Source organism: Balaenoptera musculus, chromosome 11, assembly GCF_009873245.2.
Source record: "Balaenoptera musculus isolate JJ_BM4_2016_0621 chromosome 11, mBalMus1.pri.v3, whole genome shotgun sequence".
In the NCBI taxonomy this organism is placed as follows: domain Eukaryota; kingdom Metazoa; phylum Chordata; class Mammalia; order Artiodactyla; family Balaenopteridae; genus Balaenoptera; species Balaenoptera musculus.
In genome coordinates this window covers 81324628-81346960 of record NC_045795.1, presented here as the reverse complement: position 1 = coordinate 81346960, position 22333 = coordinate 81324628, and the positions used below count along the sequence as shown (strand labels likewise).

Below are 22333 nucleotides of genomic sequence, written 5' to 3'. Positions count from 1 at the left end.
ACTTAGCCCTTTTACCTTTATATACCTTGACCACAGGGATACTAAAACAATGGAGCAAAGCTATATGTACAGAAATAATCACTGAGGCAGCATTTTAGAAACATGAGTCCACATAAGTTGTCTGTCATCAGGGACACGGTCAAATAAATATTGACATATAAGTACTGTGTAGTCACAATGAAGAGAGAGGACCTTGTACAAACCAAGTTGTAGTATTAAGATTAAGAACAAAAAGGAAGAAAGAAAGGCATTCAAGCATGTATAATATTCATCTGTGTGCAGGATGATTCCATGACTAATGCTTGCAGACGCATAGGGAAGAGGTAAAAGTTAGTAGTGGTTTTTCCTGGCAGGGTTGCTTCGTGCCTCTGTTGAGGTCGTGCAGAGCAAAAGGACACCTGTCTGGCACATGCGTGGAGAAAGAAATCCTTCCATCTAATTTGCCTCCTGCCCATTCATGGTCCTGGAATATGACCACATCCTCATAGAGGAAGGGACGACTTTTTCTGATTATCATAAAGGTTCCATATGGACTCGTGATCACTCTGACTACTGGGGCCCAAGGGGTGTGTACGTGCAGCAGGGAGCTGCTTTCACTGTCTCCTCTGTATACTTTTAGTATCGTTTGCATTATTTTCAAACAAGCAAATATTATGTTTGTAATTTAAAAGAGAGTATAAATTGAAATAAAAATACAGTGATCCAAGAGATAGAAGTATTCAAACATAGGAAGCATCAGACATACCATAAAAAGAATCCTTCTTTGGCAACCAAACTTGGTTTTCCACCAGTGCAATCTGAGAAAAATCAGTGTAGTAATATATATGTACTGTTAATGTCTCAAATTAAAATAACAGCTGCTTCCCTGGAGTTTCTCTTAAGTATCAGGGTTTCTGAAGGAAGAAGAAAAAGAAGATTAAAGTGGGAAGGTTCCTTGAGGCAAACCGAATACCTGTCACTTGAACAAGTTATCAGGATCAATTAAGGAGGCGAAAATGGGCACTGTGCACCATGAGAGCAGCACTCTCAAATCTCACTGTGTTTAAAGACCCTGAAAATGAAGCTGTTTGATTTGTGTAGCAAGTTTGTATAGATTTCCAAGTGGAAATCAGCTCGATGCTGACTTAATTTGACTTTCCCACTAATGTGGTAGGTGATGGTTGCTGAAGCCCTGGACATTTCTAGGGAAACCTACTTGGCCATTCTGATGGACCGGTCCTGCAATGGCCCTGTGCTGGTGGGCAGCCCTCAAGGGGGCGTTGACATTGAAGAGGTGGCAGCTTCGAATCCAGAACTTATTTTTAAGGTATGTTTAGATTCCTGACTATGCTCTGTTCATTGATTGTTGCTCTACAACCTGTTAAAGATTTAGTGTGGAGTCTGAGCCAGGTAGACTGTTCCTGGGATTTAAGGCATGAAGATATTGAGTCCTTTTTCTTACTGGGTGTCCAGTTGAAGGTTGGGTAGATCCAAAGTATGCGCTTTTCAAGGTCTTTTTCTTTGCTTTTCCCCTCCCTTTGTTTTTTCCTCCTTCTTGCCTTTTCTTTCCCCCTCATTTCTTTCCATCCACCTTGCCCCAAGAATTAACCAATGGAAGATGATTGTGATATTTCCATTTCCTCTTGGTTAACTCTACCCCATTTAACAGTATATATGACCCAGAAATTATCTCCTAGGAAATCAGATGTGAACTAGAGACTGCCTTGATGTCTTTCAGTACTGGTAATGAATCCTTCTAATGCCCAGATTCTATCAGTTTGTTTCAATTCATTAAATCTTGTGTGTGGGTTTTTGTTTTGTTTTGTTTTGTTTTTGATATTAGGATGAGTTTCTAGCCAAAGAGACTTGAGGTCAAATCCTAACTAGCCAGTACATTTCTCAGTGTCTCTAAGCCTCATTTTTTGAATGAGTAAAATGAAAATGGGGGTAATTCCCACCCCATAGAATTGTGAGGATTCAATGAGGTGATGTATATAAAGTGCTTATCAACCTACCTCAACAATAAGAAGAAAAACCTAAGGTCTTTAGAACTATAATCCCAGCTTTTAATTCTGAGTTCTTAGTGTCAAAAAGAAATCACACAAAAATTTTTTAGCAGAAACATTCATTATTCCTTTTAAAAAGTGATTTTTTTCCCTCCAAAAAGCAAGGATTTTATTTCTTGAAACTCTTCATTTATATAAGGTAGTAATACTTTGGAGATTGGTTTTAAAATATTTCCACCAATGTTACGTATTTAAGTTAACTACTTTGGAAGTTAAATTGAGACTTTACATGCTGGCTTACCAATAATACCTACACATTTTTTTTTGAAATTAACATGATTTAAAACAAGCCATTCCATTTGTTAAGAGAATACATGAAATAATATATATGAATAGCACTCAGTATCTTGGAGGCAATGGCCCTTTGTAGAGCTAGGGTATTATTAATAATTTTCATCATCAATAGAGTGTTTAAATCATAAGGTAATATTTAACCTGTATAAGACAAGCTCTAAGCTTAACAGCAGTATTAGGCAGGAAAAACTTACTTTGGAAGCCTTCCAAAAAATGTCATAAAAATTAACTGCCTAAATATTCGTCACTGCCATCTGTATAGTAATTAAAAGTGAAAACTGGCCTCTGATTGTCTTGTCAGCATGCCACCCTGAAGAATTGTATAGTTTTCGGAAAGGCTGTTTTATAGATGGTCTGCTAATTAAAATATACCTTATAGGCAGCTGTGGTGGCCCAGCTCAGAAATCTCTGGAAAGGTGCCACATTTTAATTACTCATTTGCAAATAAATACTAAGTATTTCCTTTTGAGGTTGTAAATCTTTTCATTTGACTGTCTGAATTTTGCTCATTTGATTCATTTTTTTTAGGAGCAAATAGACATTATTGAAGGGATAAAGGACAGCCAAGCTCAGCGGATGGCCGAAAATCTAGGCTTCTTTGGGCCTTTGAAAAACCAGGTACCTGAGCAATTGGAGGCTGGTGTGTCTGACTTGTTTCAGAAAATGTTTGGGAACTTGCTAATTGCCTCTAATGTTTGTGATTATCAGGAAATAGGGTAATTTATTGTTTTCTTTTTTTTCCTCTAGTTGTTTATAATGAAAAAATATTTACCTGGTGTTCCAAAGAGGATGTTTATGACATGTGTGTTTATATATACATATTGATATATCAGTATGTATGTGTGTGAGAGTGTGTCGCCTGCAGACACATGCACTTTGTTATGTATGTTGGTCTCTTTGTCTTTTTGGTAGCATTGCAGCTCCAGCGCATGAATTATAAGAGGCAATATAGTGGTTAGAAGCACAGGCTGTAGAGTCAGGCAGTCCTGAGTTTGAATCCTGTGCTGCTACCCAGTACATGTGTGATTCAGACCATCTGAACGTCACTTTCATCATCTGTAAAATGGGGTGATGAAATCCTAACTGAGAGGGTTATCATGAGGATTGAGTAACCTGATGTGTGAAAGTGCATATTCAATACTCCAGAAAGGTCAGTTATTATTGTTATTAGTAATATACATTACTTAACTAATTGCTATTCTTTCATAGCTAATGGGCATTTGAGATGAATGTTAATGGCACAGAGGTGATATTTCACTGAAAACAGCTTATATTATGCCAATTTAGTAATTATATCCCTTGGTTTCAAAGACAGAAAAATCACCCTCTGAGCTATTAAGGGAGAGTCTGTCTTGAGCATCACAGCTCTGCACTGCCCTTGGTCCTGCCCATAGAGCCTGATGTTATGTCTGCGTAGGCAAGCTTCCTTATCTCACAATTAAATCAGAAGAATTTACTGGCTATTGTTTTCCTCTTCCATTACTAAGGGGAGCCACCTTGATAACCCTTCATCCTCTGTGTGCATGCGTATTTGTGTGTGTGAGTGTGTTGTCCTAGAGCTCTAGGATTGTTATAGTTTGCTTTAATTTAGTTGGGCAACGTTCCTCCAGTAAAACAGTCAGTTGTGCACTCTTTTTTTTTTTTTTTTTTTTTTTTATTTTTAATTTTTGGCTGTGTTGGGTCTTCGTTGCTGTACGCGGGCTTTCTCTAGTTGCGGCGAGCGGGGGGCTACTCTTCGTTGTGGTGCATGGGCTTCTTATTGCTAGTGGCTTCTCTTGTTGCGGAGCACAAGCTCTAGGCATGTGGGCTTCAGCAGTTTTGGTGCACGGGCTTCAGTAGTTGTGGCGCGCAGGCTCTAGAGTGCTGGTTCAGTTGTTGTGGCTCACTGGCTTAGTTGCTCCGCGGCATGTGGGATCTTCCCGGACCAGGGCTTGAACCCGTGTCCCCTGCATTGGCAGGCGGATTCTTAACCACTGTGCCACCAGGGAAGCCCTGCACTCTTTTTTTTTTTCCTGCCTTTACTTTTTCTTTTGATTGATTCTATGTCTAGAAGTTTAAAGGGTAACAATAAGGCAAGTCATAGAAGGGTGAAGCAGAATAAGACTTTAAAATATATTTGTTTCAGTTAAGAGAGAACAGCACTTACTGGAAGATTGGGGAAAAGGCTCCAGTGGAAAGCTATAGGTTCAAAGTGGTAGTAGGAAACAGGATCATCGGGGACTAAACCTCAGTAGGAAATAGAAAGGGCCAGGCTTCAGTGGACAGTTAGAGGAATTAATTGTCATTTCCGAGACTGGCAAAGAGATGCCAGGTTAGTGACCTGCTGAAAGAGAGATAATGGAGGATTTGTGGGTAAGGGCTGCAGTGGTTGGTTTCACTTCCTGAGTATGAGGCCACTAACTATATTAGCTGATCATTTGAGATTTATTTAATGGCTTCTTGTGTATGGGTGGTGGTCACGGAGAGCCACTCTCCATGTAGTCACTGTGTTCTAGCCACACTGTCCTACAGTCAGTTCCAGAATGTGCTCAGTAACCCTGTTTACATCCTCTATACCCCTTTGCACATCTGTATTTCTCTTGGACATTTGCAGTCACCTTTGCTGGCTTCTCATCCGCACCACAGCAGGGACTTGGTGAATCTTGCTCACTACTGTGTTGCCAACAAAGTGCTTGGCAAATATATTAGATGCCCAAGAAACATCTACCATATGCGTGAATAACTGAAATAACACATCTAGGATGTCCACTTGGAAGAGATTCCTGGGGAGTCAGGGATGGGTAGCTGTAAGTGACAAGAGAATGAATTTGGAGTGGTTAAAATCTGCTGACCACATGGCTTGAAAACTCAGGAGGTATACATGACAGAGTTCTAGAGAAGGCAATAATAGTATTGTGTACACCGTCAGTCCCTCCCCCCCAACATAACGTAAGAGACAATTAAGTTATTTATAGCTCTTAAATGACTGAATCATGTTTTTCCAATACCCTAAACACTCTAGGTTTTAAGTGAGTTACCTATGGAAGGAAGATGAACATGCAAGTTCTCAGGGGTCATTAGTAGCTGTATTGTCATTATATTTTTGACTTAATATACTGAGGAAAGTAAAGAAGTGTTTTAAATCAGTTTTTTTGTTTTTCCTTTTTTCATTGTTGTCTCTATGAAAGGCTTTAAATCTTCATTTGCTCAGCAGAGTTGGACCAAGGTCATCTGCTGAACCCTGGCGAACAGAGGTGATAACTAGCCATTGTTTCCTAGAGGCTTGGAGGGCAGTGGTCGGCCTTCTGACAGTGAACGCAGGAGGAGGGAGTGTGAAGGAGAGAGAGAGAGATCTCAGCTGAAGTTGTGTCCAGATTTGTTCATCTGGGGCCCCCCATTTATATTTGGACAGTAGAACGTGGAACGCATGGCGTAGCAGCGCGGGGAACTTTCAGAGCTGTAGATTGAGGGATCTCTGCTTTAAGTGCTTCCTCCAGTCGTGGGGCTCAGTGTACTGTGAGCAGAGGAGCCACCTGAGAGGAGAAAACAGGTATTTAAATGATCAGCCATTGGTGATCTTTTGATAAGGAAATGGTATCTTAGAGGCCCCTCGACTCAATGTGACTTTGAAAGTTACTTGATTTTCATTTAGGATGTGGTTTGGGCCTTTGGAGGTGCCTCACTCATGGATAAACGACATATAAAATGATTCTCTTATAAAATTATTAATATCTTTCCTGTGACTCATGCCTGTTGTCTCTAAAATGTGATGTATTAATATTAGGTTTAACCAAAAATAAACATCACCTTGCGTAAAAACCTACCAAGTATACGTTCCTGGTGAAAATACATTTCAGCAAGAGCTGACTGAAAAGACTGAAGCCATGGGAAAACTGAATATGACTAAAATCCGCAAGTTCCTCAAGCACGTCTTAATTATCATCTACACTATTCATTTCTAAAAGCATAGGCACCATGAACTGGCAGCATGCGCCTCTAGGATTTAAGCTGATGAAAATATCCGACAAACCAAGTTAATACAAGCTCATTAACCCTTCTGGGTGTGGTTTGTACCTCTGGCTACCTTTAAGAACCGTATATGAATGTTGATGATGTTAATTCCTGGAGTGCAAGAGAACTTTTTCAAAATTTTTTTTAACCTGTTAAAGCATTTTTGAAGACATTGGTAAATTTGTCAGGGTTTCATGCATATGGCCCTCAGGATATTTGATGTTAGGCATTTAATTTTTTTGATTGCTTAACAAATAACCTTAAAATAACATTAATTGTGGCAAAAAAGAAACAAAACAAATATTCTGTACAGCATGGTTACTGAGGAAGTAGGTGGCAGTGGCAAGCTGGCTAACTGCACATTTACTAGCAGGATGTTTTCTTTGACTGTGTTTAATCTGTTTTTTAAATTTGAACACATTTAGAAAGCAGGGGAGCCAACTCAACTTGCCACAGGCCTTGCCATTTCCTGTTATTACACCTGGGCAGACTTGACGACGCTTTGCCTGGAGAGCCTTTATAGTCATTTGGTGTATAGCCTCTGGAATAAGGCACGTTCTGTCTCCGAGCCAGGCTGGATCTCCCTTGTGGATATTACAACACAGATTTTATAACATATACCCCTTGTAGGTCTTACAGCATAGATCTAGTCATGCTTCAAAAAATGTTTATGGTCCGCCTTTACACAATAATAAACAATTGTAATAACGAATGCCCCCCAAGTGCTGTGTTAATGTATAACTACAATGGCAGTAACACGAGAAAATTCAGGCTTCATGCTAAGCTAGGTTAATATAAGCTTTAGAAGTTTTAAAGCAACCCAGGTGTTCATAGACAAATAAATGGGCAAAAAAAATTTAGTATGTACATACAATGGAAGGTTGTTCAGCCTCGAAAAAAAGCGAGATCCTGACATGTGCTGCAGTGTGGATGAGCCTTGAGGACATTTTGCTAAGTGAAATTAGCCAGTCACAAAAAGACAAATATGTATCATTCCATTTATATGCGGTATCTAGAATAGTCAAAGACTGGTTGTTAGGGGCTGGGGGAGGGGAGAATGGGAAGTTGATGTTTAATGGGTATGGAGTTTCCGTTTTCAGGATTCTGAAAAAGTTCTGGCGCTTGGTTGTACAACATTGTGAGTGTACTTGACACTGATGAACTATATACTTAAAAATGGTTGAGTTTGTGAATTTTATGTTATGTGTATTAAAAAAAAATTTTAAAGTAGCTGGGATAAGATCTTATATATGTATGCACACAGAAGTTATTTCTGTTATGCAGTGTCTCCTTATTATTAAATTTATGATCATTTCAACCATTATTTATTGTGTTGACTCTGCACAGAGGCTGAATAACTGTAGTGGATGCCATGGTGCCCAGGGTAGACATCATGCCTCTCTTATGCAGCTCACATTGCACGCTCATATTGATAACCTGGAAAATCCCTAAAAATACAAAAAATATTCAGCAGTGAGTCACTTATCTGCTCTACACTGTAACTCAAATAAAATCAGTTTGCATTTATAAAAATAGAGTAAACATTAAATAAAGAAAATCTTAAAAAGTTTTTGAAAAAATAATGGTAGAATTGTGAGGGTGGGACCAACCTTTTTCAAGTCCGGCACGAAGCCAGAAGCCAAGAATGACATTATTATTATCAAATTTCCGTGCAGCAGAAGTAACAAAAACATGGGCAAAAGGTAAATGTTAAAGGACAAAAATATTTGCAATTTCTATGAGATTAAGAGCTAAATTCCTTCATGTAAAAACGCCTCATATAAATTAAAATGAGAAATACTAAAATCTCAACAGAAGAATCGGCAAAATTCACAGCAGAGGAAATACAGATGCTTCAATATCATAGAGAAATGCTCAGATTCATTCACAGTAAGAGCGATTCAAATTAAAACCATATATGAGGTACCCATTTTTACCTAGCATTCTGAAAGATCCAGATAGGTGATGGCTGTGAGTAGAAAAACAACCTCTATGATGCTGGTTTGTAGAAGGGGACATTAGTGAAAGCTTTTACCAAGAACAATTTAATAAAATCTTTTATTATGTAAAATGCCCACCCATTTTTGCTCCACTCCAGGGAATATATCCTACAGATGTTTAATCATATGTACGATATATATGTACAGATATAGGTAAGGCAGCATTTGAAGTAATGTCAAACTACTGGAAACCAAATGACCATTATTTAAGAGACAGGTTAAATGAATTATGATACATCCATACAGTAAAATATCATGCAGCCATTTACAAGATTGCTCTCTTTGTGTTGCTGATGAAGGCCCTCTGAAACCTATTAACAAAGAAACAAGGTATAGAACCAAGTTGGGTTTTTTAAAAACGATGAATGCAGAGTGTATATACTTGCATATGCACAGCTGTGTCTCTTAACGAATAACGAAGCATCAAGCAGTAAGGTGGCTGCTGCAGGAGGACAGATGGGGGCTACGTGGCTGGGGAGTCTGGTGAAGGTTCTGACGGAGACCCTTGTGTACCTTGGGAATTTTCTATCATGTACATGTACTATCTAGCCAGAAAAAAAATAATATTAAAAAATATTCAGTCTTACTCATTATGTTTGTTTATGTCCACTGGCTTTCAAATTAGGATTTAGGGAAGTTTACACATGTATATACAATAAATTAAGATAATATGAATTACATACATCTCCAGGAGTTCTTTACTCAATACCAGAACAAAGAAATCACTCCTAGTATTTACCGCAGTGGGACTTTATTCTAGGTAATTGGTTATGTAGGTGCTGTGAGAGCAGAGAAGTTTCAGAGTGGACAGAGAGGCAATGCAGAGCTAAACAACAGCAGGAAATTGTTGCTACCTGTGTGCTCAAGGGATAAAGTGAGGCGGTGGTATTACTGGACTTTGGGATACAGAAGTTGGGACCCTGGTGGGAATTAAAGCCAGAGGAGACAGAAAGAGAGGGGTAGAAATACCCGTCTTTTTCCTTCCTCCCACCTCCTGTCTCTCACCACTGCTTTCCATTGGCTGAACTGAAGCCAGCTGGCCCAGGAGCCTTGGAAACACAGCCTGAAAGTGTCAGTCAGCTACCTTGATACAGAGTAGAGATGGGGAAAAGCCAGAAAGGAATCTGAGGGCAAATAATGCAGGATGGGAACAATGAACAAAAATGTAGCAATGGGAAAACCATGGCTGGGAAATAAGATGGAGCCAAGAATGAGACCGAACCCCAGCATTCAGCCTTGATTGCACATTGCACAGTCTCACTGTGCTGCATCACAGGCTGTGTTCACTGCAGGTGCGAGCTTTCCAGGGTGCTGTCACGCCTCATTTGTGATTCTTCCCCTAGCCCAGGCTCACACAATGCCAGCCTGCTGTGACATGAGCAGTTAATAAATGTTGAAAAGAATGAATGAGCAAGTGAATTTCAAGCAGAGTAAGAAAGATGAAGTCAGGGATAGGACACCAGGGAAACTGTTGGATATTTTTGCTCTTTGTGGTTTATGCCTTTGGGACAAACTGTTTTCGGTTTGAACTGTGCTATTCAGTAAGTTTACTGTTTGGGACTTTCATCTTCCTGTTTTGCAACCATTTCCATTAGACACTCAGTAATTGTTTTTTCACAGATTATAGGTTTGGATTGATGAATATAATAACAGTTTTATTCCAGCCTAATAAGGAAAACCTTGTCATTATAAACTCTCGAAATCATGTTTACCTTTTACTTAAATGGAGCTTGTTTGTATTAATGATTGTAGCTCATATGGTGGTATAGCTCAGGTAATAGGGACATGATAATTTTCAAAAAGATTAACAACGTTTGTAGGCCGTACTGAAAATATTTTGTTTTCTTGATAATGGTATTTCCTGGTGCCTGGAGGAAAGGTGAGCAATTCCTTCTAATGAATAGCAATAGAAATTAAAATAATTATGCTTTTCTGTTTTTCCCTTCAGAAAACCTAACTGAAAATAAAGACATAACTTGCTATTTTTAAGGTTTCATTAATCCAGCAAAATAAATGTGTTCTTGTTTTTTACTGCTTTCGTGTAATTTCATTTCACTTGATCACATTTAGGCTGCAGATCAAATTAAGAAGCTGTATAATCTCTTCTTGAAAATCGATGCTACTCAGGTGGAAGTGAATCCCTTTGGTGAAACTCCAGAAGGACAAGGTAAAAAAAAAAAAGAGAGAGAGAAAACAAATTAATGTAATTATTTATGCAAACTATAAATTGTACAAAAAGACTGTAGCAGCAGCCTTGCATTAATTTCCTTCAGTAATTTAATTTCTGCCGTAGTTTCAAATGCTCCCATGATGCAGTTGAACATTTCAGCCCTTGAGTTTGTTTGTAGCCAAATGCCAAGCCTGCAGGAAAGTTATTTCTTGTTTTATTTAGAAACATCCATCCACCATCACCCCCTAGTTTTCATGCCCCTCACTGCTGCTACAATGGTAAAGATTTAGGCTGGATCAGGAGCCACAGCACTTGGGTGTAATGAATGCACCTGCTTTTATGGAACTGGAACTGTTTGAAGCTTTTTAGTTTACCTAAATCTGCATGTAATTTCACCTTGTGTCTCCTGCTGAAGTTATGTCATCATGGTGAAGCCTCTAGTGCCCCATCGTCAAACTCTTTCCCGTTACTTGGTTAGCAGCAGAAGGAGACATTTTTGTGGAGAAGGTTTTTTCTTCCCATTGGGTACTTGTAGTGTATCAATAACTGTCTTATATCTCAGCACCTACCACCCTTGCACCGTGTCTTGCATACAGCAAGTATTCAGTAAGGTCTTATTAATTTGATAGCAAAAGCTTGAAAATGTGCATGTGTTTATGGTGGGGGGTGGAATATCAAGGGGATAGGATAGTGATAATGTAAGTTTCATGAACCTTGTCTTTTTTAGTATCTTTCAACACCAGTGTCTTGTTTGTTGCTTAGCATGTTGTGAGCAGACAGTAAATAAGGATTTGCCATTGGACTAGTAAGTACCCATTATGTGCAAATATAAATAAGTTGTAGACCAGCATGGATGGTACAGTTTTTTCTCTTTAGTATATTTCAGAGATTGTATAGTCAGACTCAGAAAATTTAAAATACCATGTCCTTGGAACCCAGAGAGGCCTGGGATTGCTGTGTTCCAGCCACATATGTGGGCTAAGCCTCAGTTGTTTTTTGTTTGTTTGTTTGTTTTTGTTTGTAAATCCAAAAGAGTGGGTAAAAATGATACCTATCTTGTAGGGCAGTTGTCTAAATGAGGTGATTGGTGTAAGCATCCAGTGTTAGACACAAAATAGGCTGGCCCCTGACATTCATAAAATGTATTCTTCTCAAGTAGTATAGAAGTAGTCCAGGAAAGGTATAGATTTTTTATTTTTATCTATTTTTTTGTTTTATTTTGTTTTTTGTTTTTAAAGATTTCAGATTAGGACAGGCAAAGAGCTCATGTTTAGGAAACCATTGAAATTAATAGGTTTCATGGTTTACACAAGTGACCACTAGATAAAATTCTGTGGTTGGTCATTTATAAGCGAACTACCTTTATTCTTTTTTTTTTTTTTTTTTTTTATGTTTGGCTGTGTTGGGTCTTCGTCTCTGTGCGAGGGCCCTCCCCAGCTGCGGCGAGCGGGGGCCACTCCTCATCGCGGTGCGCGGGCCTCTCTCTGTCGCGGCCTCTCCCGCTGCGGAGCACAGGCTCCAGACGCGCAGGCTCAGTAGCCGTGGCTCACGGGCCCAGTCGCTCCGCGGCACGTGGGATCCTCCCAGACCAGGGCTCGAACCCGTGTCCCCTGCACTGGCAGGCAGACTCTCAACCACTACGCCACCAGGGAAGCCCCCTTTATTCTTAAATATTTGAAAAATTGCATTTGCCTGTAAAATAATCAGTATTTGATATAGAGAGGAGAAGAAAATTGTTTCTGGAACTCATACTTCAGGCACTGTGATAAACTTTTATGTGTCTTCTTTTTTTATTGTTTATCATAACCCTGAAGAGTTAGGAGTTGTTATCTCCATTTTATAGAAGATTGAAGAATGAATTTGACTCCCCCATGGGCAGTTAGTTACTGGAGCTGGGATTCAAACCCTTGTCTTTTGGAGTCTGGTGTGCATGTTGATTCTGATATGCCAGACTAACTTATGGTGACCTGCCTTATTTTCTACTTTTTCCATCTTAAACTGTTAATTTGCTTTCATCAGAGTGATCTAGAAGTAGTCTCCAGTTTGGGAATATCAGTTAAAATTCATGCTGCATTGAGTGGCTGATAATTAAATCCAAGAGAGGAAGTTCAGTTTAAATTCTTAAAGGTCATATATTGCTTTTCAAGCTAATTTGCACAAGCAACCTGGTTATTTCATATTAACAAAAAAAATGGAAATTCAGCCATCAAGTTGGATAAAAATGGCATTTTCATTTAACCCTTTGGGAAGTTGTCGGTCACAGATTGTGGTCTGGCAGCAGGGAACAGGGCTACAAGAACCTTTTCCTAGAGAGTGTTTGTAAAACCTCGTAAAATCTGAAGTTTCCTTTTTAATTATTAAGAGAAAGGAAAATTATTGAGCTTTTTCGAAGGAATCGTCCTAAAATACATTCCATGTATATAGTTCATTAAAACATAAGTCTTATGTGATATTTTTAAGAGCAAAATTATCTTTAGCTATTAATTTGTTCATTGTACCATAAAAGTTCAGCTATTGAATTATAATCACAATTAAATAAGTGTGTTGGTTTATAACTCCTAATGAGCAGTAGTCAAATTAAACCCAATTAGGAAACGTTGATGAATGACCAAATGTACAAATTGATCTTCGTCATTGTCACAGTGCCCTAAAGCCACCCTTTATTTAGGAGCTATGAAAGTAGTCATTTCTATCTTAACAATATTGACAATATTTATAATCAGAATACTTAAATTTTTCCTTTTAGATCAGTAAGAGCAAAACATATAACCTTTCCCATTAAAACCTTGACTTAACAATTACTCTTTTAATTTAGAAGTTTAAGAAGCTTGGCATTACACCAAACTTTTTACTTTAAAAAGTTTTAAACTTATTCATTGTACAATTTCTTTGTAAAAGAATTTCTTCAGTCTTCTATTGCTTGATGAGGAACATTTTTAAAAATTCCAGGTGAATGGTCATATATATGCATAATAGATGACACACAGGAGAAAGAATAGCATTGGCCTTGATAACATCTACGCTGCTAGGTCACCAGTGGGGAATTTTTGGTACACCCCAAGAACGATTTTTTCCAATGTGATTAATAGTCTGATTCAAACAATATAAGTGGGCACTACTGACTGTATTGTAGTTTAGTGACTACTAGTTAGGGTTATAATGGTTGTTAGTGACACAAACCTACATCAGCCTAGTTTTTGTTAAAAAGCCCCCTGGGGAGGTGGGTACTTATTTTACTTGTGTTACAGAGACGTTTAAGGAGTGGACTGGCTTAAGGTATGAAGGTAATCAGGGATTCTCTGGTTCCCCAGTGCTGCTTGCCTCTAACTCAGCGTCTTTGTCCGCCAGCGCCTCTGGAGCTGTCAGCCAAGGTGGCTCTCAGTTTTCATCATTCTCCTCCAGCAACAGTAACAGTCCTTTCAGATGATGCTGATTGGCCCTGCTTGGGTCACATGTGCACACCTAGACCATTCACTGAGCTGGAATCACATGGTGAGAAAAAGGCAGTTTCGCAAAGGAAAAAGGGACATTGAGTTAAAACATGTCTATGAGAATGACAACTTTTATTGAAATGAAAGCAAACAATTAAATAGAAAGAAATGAACTATTTTCCTTGCTTGTCCAATTTCAGTGCCAGATTTAATTCATTAAAGCTGTAGCCAAGTAAAAAGCAAGGTTTTTTTCATTTTTAATTATTTACCTATCTTCATTTACTTATTTTGTAAGCCACTGTGAGATTTTATATCTTATTTCTTTTCGTCCCACTCAGCCAGATCTGCCTGCACACAGACTCGTTTCTTTGGTATCTTTAAAACAATGTTTCTCATTGGGGAGGGTGGGCATTTTGTTCCCCAGGGGCTGTTTAGCAATGTCTCGACACATTTTTTTACTAAAATGTAATTGACGTACAACATTATATTAGTTTCAAGTATACAACACAGTGATTTGATTTATATCTATGTCTATCTATTTAGTGAAATGATCACCACAGTGAATCTAGTTAACATCCTTTTTTGCTTTTCAAAACTTGGGGTGCAGGATGCCACTTGCTTCTAGTGGGTAGATGCCAGGGATGCCACTGAACATCATACAATGCACAGTGCTGTCCCTCTCATAAGAAAATGATCTCACTCAATATGTCAGTAGTCCTGAGATTAAGAATTCCTGCTCTAAGGCATCTTCATCAGTTGGAGCCCAAATCCATTCACTGAGCTGAAGGAATTAAACCCAATTTAAAACAGTGACCATCTGGCCAAGATTCCAAGAGAATTAAGGCTGGGTGATCCAAAGTTAAGTGGCACATCAAATTCCTTTCTTTCTTCAGATTAATTTCCCTAAATAACCACCCTGTTGCTCTGTGTTAGCAAGTGCCCATGTTGTTGGTGGGTGTTTCTCTGTGTTTCTCTCTTTATACACAAGACTATTTTCAAGAACATTCTCAGTTCTCTACGTTCCTCCAAAGCTCCCTCCCGCCTAGTGTCTATTTTTCTCTTTTCACAGCAACTAAAGAAAAGTTCTCAAGAGTATACAACTCTTTGAATATTAACATTTAACGGAAAGTGGACTAATTTGGAAGTATCAGCGTTTTAAAGCCATCTTGGCAAAGCGCATTTCAGTAGCACGTTATGGTTATTTATCACAAATCGAATTCAGTACATTGCTTGAAGACAGATTATTTTCCAAAATAATTATGACAAGTCTTATTTCCTGCTGTTTTTATGTTTCTTTTATGTGTGAGTCTCCCCTCTGAAATGTATTTTTCTTTTGTTTAATTCTGTGGCACATTCTTCTGTTAAAACTCTAGGGTCAGAGGCCGCTAACTGCCAGTCACGTTCTTCAGTTCTTCATCGAGGTTGTTGAATTAGCAGCTCACAGGATCTCACACCATTAAACAAAACAACAAAAACACCCTATGAATATAAGTACTGCAGCTTTCTTTGATATTTGTTCAGAAGGAAAATTCATTTGTATAATCTATTAAGCATATAACAATATGCTTTTGATGGTGAAAATTGTTTTATAAATATTAATAGGTGTGTTTTTTTCACTCATTTTGTACACAGAATGGCCTTTGTTCGAGCTGAATTTTCTATAGAATTGAGGTTTCATTAATGTGACATTGAAAAGTTTAATATCTGAACCAAGCTCAGCACCTCCAAAAATACATTTTACCATAGTTTATTGTCTTATTAAATGAAAAAGCCAAGGTCTGAGCAAGGAAGTTTATTTTATTGCACTATTGTTGACATAGCCAATCCATTTTTTTTAAAACATCTTTATTGGAGTATAATTGCTTTACAATGTTGTGTTAGTTTCTGCTGTATAACAAAGTGAATCAGCTATATGTATACATATATCCCCATATTCCCTCCCTCTTGCGTCTCCCTCCCACCCTCCCTATCCCACCCCTCTAGGTGGTCACAAAGCACCGAGCTGATCTCCCTGTGCTGTGCGGCTGCTTCCATTTCACATGTTGTAGTGTATATATGCCATCCATTTCACATGTGGTAGTGTATATATGTCAGTGCTACTCTCTCACTTTGTCCCAGCTTACCCTTCCCCCTCCCCGTGTCCTCAAGTCCATTCGCTACGTCTGTGTCTTTATTCCTGTCCTGCCCCTAGGATCATCAAAACCATTTTTTTTTTTTTTTGGATTCCATATATATGCGTTAGCATACAGTGTTTGTTTTTCTCTTTCTGACTGACTTCACTCTGTATGACAGACTCTAGGTCCATCCACCTCACTACAAATAACTCAATTTCATTTCTTTTTATGGCTGAGTAATATTCCATTGCATATATGTGCCACATCTTCTTTGTCCATTCATCTGTCGATGGACACTTCGGTTGCTTCCATGTCCTAGCTATTCTAAATAGTGCTGCAGTGAACATTGTGGTACCTGACTCTTTTTGAATTAGACAATCCATTTTTAACCCACCAGTTCTGAAAGTGTACTTGGAGGGGTCTTGCAGGGGGAAATTAGCATGTAAGAGTCAATCAGTATTCAGGGATTGATCTACTCCTTTTGTGCAAGCTGAAAGTTTTGGTTTATTTTGTTTGTTATACTTTTTTGTTTTCACACTAGTATGATGAACTTTCCTAAGTTTCTCCTTCACTCATACAAATATGATACCTGTGACTATTTTTTCAGTTGTTAAAGTAGGATACAAACGTGATGAGAAATGTGGCTTAGCTGGGATTGGCAACCTTTTTCTGTAAAGGGCCAGTTAGTAAATATTTTGGGGTTTGGGGGCCATTTAGTCTCTATTGCAGCCACTCATCTCTGCTGTTGTTTTGGGACAGCAGCCATAGAGGTGTGTAAATGAATGGTTGTGACTGAATTCCAGTAAAACCGCATTTACAGAAACAGGCAGTGAGCTGGCCTAAGGGCTGTACTCTGCCACTGCCTGACTTAGAGTCTCACTTGGGGCTGTTTTAGACACATCTGTAGCCTCCCTGGCCTTATGCAACCGTGTGGTGTGATTCGAGGATCACCAAAGTCATCTCTTTCATCATCATCCTTTAGGCAAAATCTCCTTCTCTGTCAGTCCCAAAGCCTGAAATGCCAACCATTAAAATCCTTCCTGTGGGAAAATTCTGATGTATTCAGAAGATCGTATTTTTATTGAAAACCATAGGTAACCTGTACATGTGCAAACTCCAGTAGGCATTAGTTTAGATGTACTCTAAACAGAAGTCTAGGATTATAAGGGAATGGGACAAAGTACAGGTCATTTTTAGTGATAGGAAGAGAAGAGAATCCTGTAGCCTGGGCCATAAGGACCTATCGTATTTCTGAAGCCCTAAGAAAGCACTGTGCATGTAGAGGATGGCATTGGTAATAATGAAAATAACCAGTGAGTGGCAGCTGTCAGTGAGGCTCAGTGCTTTGCATGCATCCTCCCCTTCCTTCAGTACAGTGCAGTAGAAAATACTCTGGTCCCCATTTGATCGACAAGGCCACTGGGCTTAAGAGAGACGATGGCTCCCTGGTCAGGAAGTGTGAGAGTTATAATTCATACCCAGGTGTTTTTGATGCTGGAGTCTGCGTTAAATGGTCAGGTTCAAGGGAAAACTTTCAGATGATGTAACATTATGAACTGAGATTGTAAGGCAGGAAAGCACTTTGTATGTTTGGGAGCATTTTAAAAATATTGAGCAGGTTTAACAAATATGTGTCTAACAGAATCCACGTACCTCCTTAAAATGCTTTATCCTCCTTCCAGCGCCACCCTCCCCGAAAAAGATTTAGGCATTAATGGTGGCAATTCAGGTTTGGATATTTTTCATTACTCCTTAAAGTTGCCTTACTTACTTCCTATTTATGTAGTGTTTTTAATTTCTAAAAGCACTTGGACATACATACATTGACCTAATTATGTTGTTTAATTTTCTCTACAGAGGGAGAACAGTTGGCAAGGGACCGTAGTAGATGCACCTTTTTTCCTACCTATAGATAACCCTACCATCCCACAGTCAGTATCTTTAGGTCCTAGGTTAACTCTAAAGTTCTCTCAAGGTGGTCCCCAAATAGTGAACTCATTTCTGTACTTGGCATACATATCATATTACAAGAAAAAGAGTCTTTTGAAAATCTGACTTTGCAGGCATTTAGCTGGGACTGCCTTCTGTGCTTTGCATACATATCCATTAATTACACTCTCTCTCAAGTAGCTTGTAACTGTAGTCTTTGTAAGGGGCAAAGATCAGCCTGGACCTATTTTGATTTACTGGTTTATTAATCTTGACCAAGAATTCTTTTATTTGAAGCTCTTCACTTAGGAAGTCAATTTTATAGCATTTGCCCATTCATTCTGAACATGTTGGTTTCAAGTAATCTTGCCAATGAGTAATGGAGGAGCTAAAATTACTAATAAATTAATTAATATATATTTGTAAACCCAATGGAAAGCCAATAGTGATGTTGCTTCGATATCGATTATTATACCAGTCATTAATTGCTGAGAAAATGCTACTGTAGCAAGCAGAGAACATTGGCCAATTCCTTTGGTAATGTAGGATTCCATCTTTAAGATTTCACTATTCTGGAAAGTAATTACTCATTTGCTCTGTATATTCACAGTGTGTGGGTAAAGGGGTTGGACATTTTGTGGCAACACAGAGGACTCAGGCAGACATTAAATTCCATATAAGATTCTCCCTTGTCAGTCAGTGCTACTTTAAGTAATTTGTGGTTTGGACTTTTATTTATGCTGAGAATTCTTAGATGTTAATCTGACAGTTCTGCACAGATTTGTACCGAAGTGCTCAATTATTGTGGTAGAGAGACCCTTGGAAAAAACCTCTACCTGGGGTCTTTAACTCCAGGATGCTACAATATAACAATATTTTCTTTTCATAGGAAGCAAGTGGGACTAACAGACCACTGTCATTACTTTAGAGTGAAATATATGAAGGTGGTTCTTTCCCTGTCAAGAGTTAGGTGCCTATCAGCAATGCTGGAGGAGAACGGGTAATATCTAAATTCATGGTCAGAGATCCCTGCCTGTCGATATCCCAAGCAGAGTAAAAGAAGGTTATGATGGAATGTCATCACAGACAATTACTTTCTACTCTAAGGGATGTAATAAAAGAGATCAGATCCAAGACACCAAGCACACCACCCCTCCCCACTGCAGTCGCTACCTGATTGTACATGTGGAAGATCTGTAAATCAAGGAAAACTCTGTGGTCCATCCCTGTCGCTGAGTGAGTTTCACTGTGTCCAGGGCTCCTAGCCAGTAAAAAGAGTTAGAGATTTCTGCCAGCACCAGAGGGTGGAGACAGTGGTGCTAATAATGCCTGGCAGCATTCCATTGTAACTGACTAGTCTTGGTCTCTTAATGTTTTGTATCTTGAATTACAAGAGTCATAAGATGGTCCTGCTCACATCAAGATGATGGTCTAGTTTTAGCAGACCCCAGAGTAAGTATATCAGCAGTCTAGGGATTGTTGTTTCCATTTTTCAAATAAGAAAACTGAGGTCCAGAAAGAAGGTTATTTTTATCAAAGTTACAGATTTAGTTAAGGATCAAATAATTTAAAAAATCTATTGATTCTGGCCTGGTGTTCTTTCCACTATATCTTCTAGACATATTAGTGAGGATACTGATTAAATAAAAACTTCACTTTGCAACATCAAAAGAAGGACATAGGGGGACAGCATTAAGTGTTATTGTCTAGTCTCTCCTTGCATTGAAGTGAAAGGTTAAATACTAAAAATAAGAACTGTAATAAAAATTGCAAATCAAATCTGTATGTAGCTATGCCAGTCTGTAGCTTTTAATGAGTAATGGCAACTTACATTGTTATTTTATAGAAACCAGCAGATATAAATTATTATGCTTTTTATTAGGATGTAAGTCCCTTGAAAACAGGGACCATGTCATATTTGTCTTTGTAGCCTTAAAGTTTAAAGGTCAAGAAAGCCGTAACAGCTTCTCCTGCCTGAAGCATGAGAAAAAATGACAATATTTGACTTTCTTTCTCCTGCACTTGTCAGCCTGAAGAACTTAATTTATAGATCCTTACGAGATATTTAGGTATGTTTCTTTTTTCTTTATTAGTTGTCTGTTTTGATGCCAAGATAAACTTTGATGACAATGCAGAATTCCGACAAAAGGACATATTTGCTATGGACGACAAATCAGAGAATGAACCCATTGAAAATGAAGCTGCCAAATATGATCTAAAATACATAGGGCTGGACGGGAACATTGCCTGCTTTGGTAAGAAAGCAGTTATATCAAAAGAATGATTTGTGGATTTTTGCAGAATTTAGGGCCCCTTGGTTTCTGAAATGTTATTTCCCAATAGCAAGTAAACATAGGAGATTTTTGTAGCCAAAAACTCTTAAGAAACAACCCAGAATTTCTTCCCAAAGTTCATTTTGGCTGGTGGTCACCAGTTTAAAGCAGGGTTTCTCACTTCTCGCGCTATGAACATTTTGCGTTGGATAATTCTTGACTGTGGGGCGCTTTCCTGTGCTACATTGTCACCAGTTGTGACAACCAGAAATGTCTTCAGACATTACCTTTTGGTAAGCACAGTCACCCCAGTTGAGGACCACAACATTAAGGTATTTCAGTTAAACTTTGATTAGTAAAGGTCAGAACTTCTGCTACTCTAGTCAATGTTAATACGCTAGGAATTATTCTGAAATTTGGGTTTAAGATAAATTGCTTTCTTAGAGGAAGTAGAAGAGAATGAATACTTTAATCATTATACTAAAGTTTCAGGTGCTGTGAAAACCAAATGATAAAATGTTTACTCCATTATGTCAGTTTATTAATAAGACAATTGATTTTATCATAGCCATCTAAATTTGTAAAATTGGCTTATTAGCAGAGATAAGAATGGGTCTATAGAGGCAATACAATTTCTGCATTGTCCACAGCGTATGGTACTGAGATTTATACACTTTACGTTTCTGGTGGAAGCAATTCATCGCACTTGAAACCGAGGTCTTAATCTTAATGGAATTAAAATAAAAAAGATTTGTAGCTCATTAAACCAGCAGTATCATTATATTCAGAACTGAACAGACCTCATCCAGTAGTTTGCTGTTCAATACAATAGAAAATGACATCCAATTACAAGTGATACCAAAGGCGCTCTTGCTTTGTTTTGCAGCAAAAACTCTAATGTACCAGATCACTCACATCATTCTGATCTTGATAAGTTAATATGCTCTCAATATTTGTAGGCGTTTAGAAAGGGGAGAGATATAATGGTGTGTTTAGAGCAAATTAAATACATATTCTTTGTAGCCTCTGTAGGAGTGTGCATGATTTGACCAAGGTAGCAGTCTCATAAGCTATGATTAACAGATTTCACATTGTTTTAAGATCATATATAAATGATTTTTATTTTAGTTGTCCCAGACTTAATTAAATTAGTCACAGTTCATAGGCTTACCTGAGGAATTCAGGGGTCAGAAAAAGTGAAAGGTACTTTACCTGGAGAGTTTCTGCTGTGTTCAGCACTTTTTGGGCACTTTCTAACCTAAGGAAAGCAATTTCCTATAATTAAGCTTAAGCAGCAAAGGAAGTGCAGTTGATCAATAAAACTTCGCTCTGGAAAATAAGAATTTTTATGTTAAAACTCTTTCCTTGGTTTCTAAAGAAAAGCTACTAGGATGTTGGCAACATTTTGGTTCTAGTTTTAATGATCAGGTTGCTAGTGAACATTTCTTATATTAATTTGAAACAGGAACGGGGGTTAGGAATATTGTTTTGATGCTGTAATTTGTTCATTTGCTTTCTAAGTTTCTCAGAGAACACATAAACATGCATGGTTGCGCTAAGTGTAAAAAAGTGTGGAGTCCTATTGAAGTGGGGACCCCTGTGGTTCAACCCCAGAGGGATGCCACATTCAAAGGAGCATATTCTCAGCAAGCAAAAAATTGAAAGAATCATATTCTTTACTCCAATCTCTTAAAGAATATTAAAAAGAATGTAATTCATAAGCTCTAGCAACTTTTCATATCCTTTTTCCTCTCTTTCCCATTTCTCTTAAACACCGTACTTTCCGGAACCTAAAACTCCTTCCTCTACTAATAGTCCAAATTTATTACTTACTTAAGCTCTTCCCTTCTTTGTGTTTCCCAGATTGATTTAACTTCTCAATAAATCCTTCTTCCCATTCCCAGGTCTTTTTTGTTTATTCTTTATATGCACATTTCCTGATTATTCTTAAAGTCTATGAATTTATCTGGTTGAATAGAATTCCAAGCAGGGTGGAAATTGGCCTAGTGAAGTCGGGGTTCTCTTTTAGCAATATGGGGAAGGGACAAAATTTATGCACCCTTTCATGCTGTTAAATTTATCCTGTC

General features: G+C 38.3%; 1 protein-coding gene across 1 annotated transcript in view; it reads left to right on the top strand.

Moving 5' to 3' along the window:
• Positions 1-22333, top strand: part of SUCLG2 (succinate-CoA ligase GDP-forming subunit beta) — a 261759-nt gene that overhangs the window by 131916 nt on the left and 107510 nt on the right. Inside the window, exons 5-8 of the mRNA XM_036868951.1 lie at positions 1154-1306; positions 2868-2957; positions 10400-10496; positions 20067-20228. Coding sequence (XP_036724846.1) covers positions 1154-1306; positions 2868-2957; positions 10400-10496; positions 20067-20228 — 502 coding nt within the window. The remainder of the gene's footprint in view (positions 1-1153; positions 1307-2867; positions 2958-10399; positions 10497-20066; positions 20229-22333) is intronic.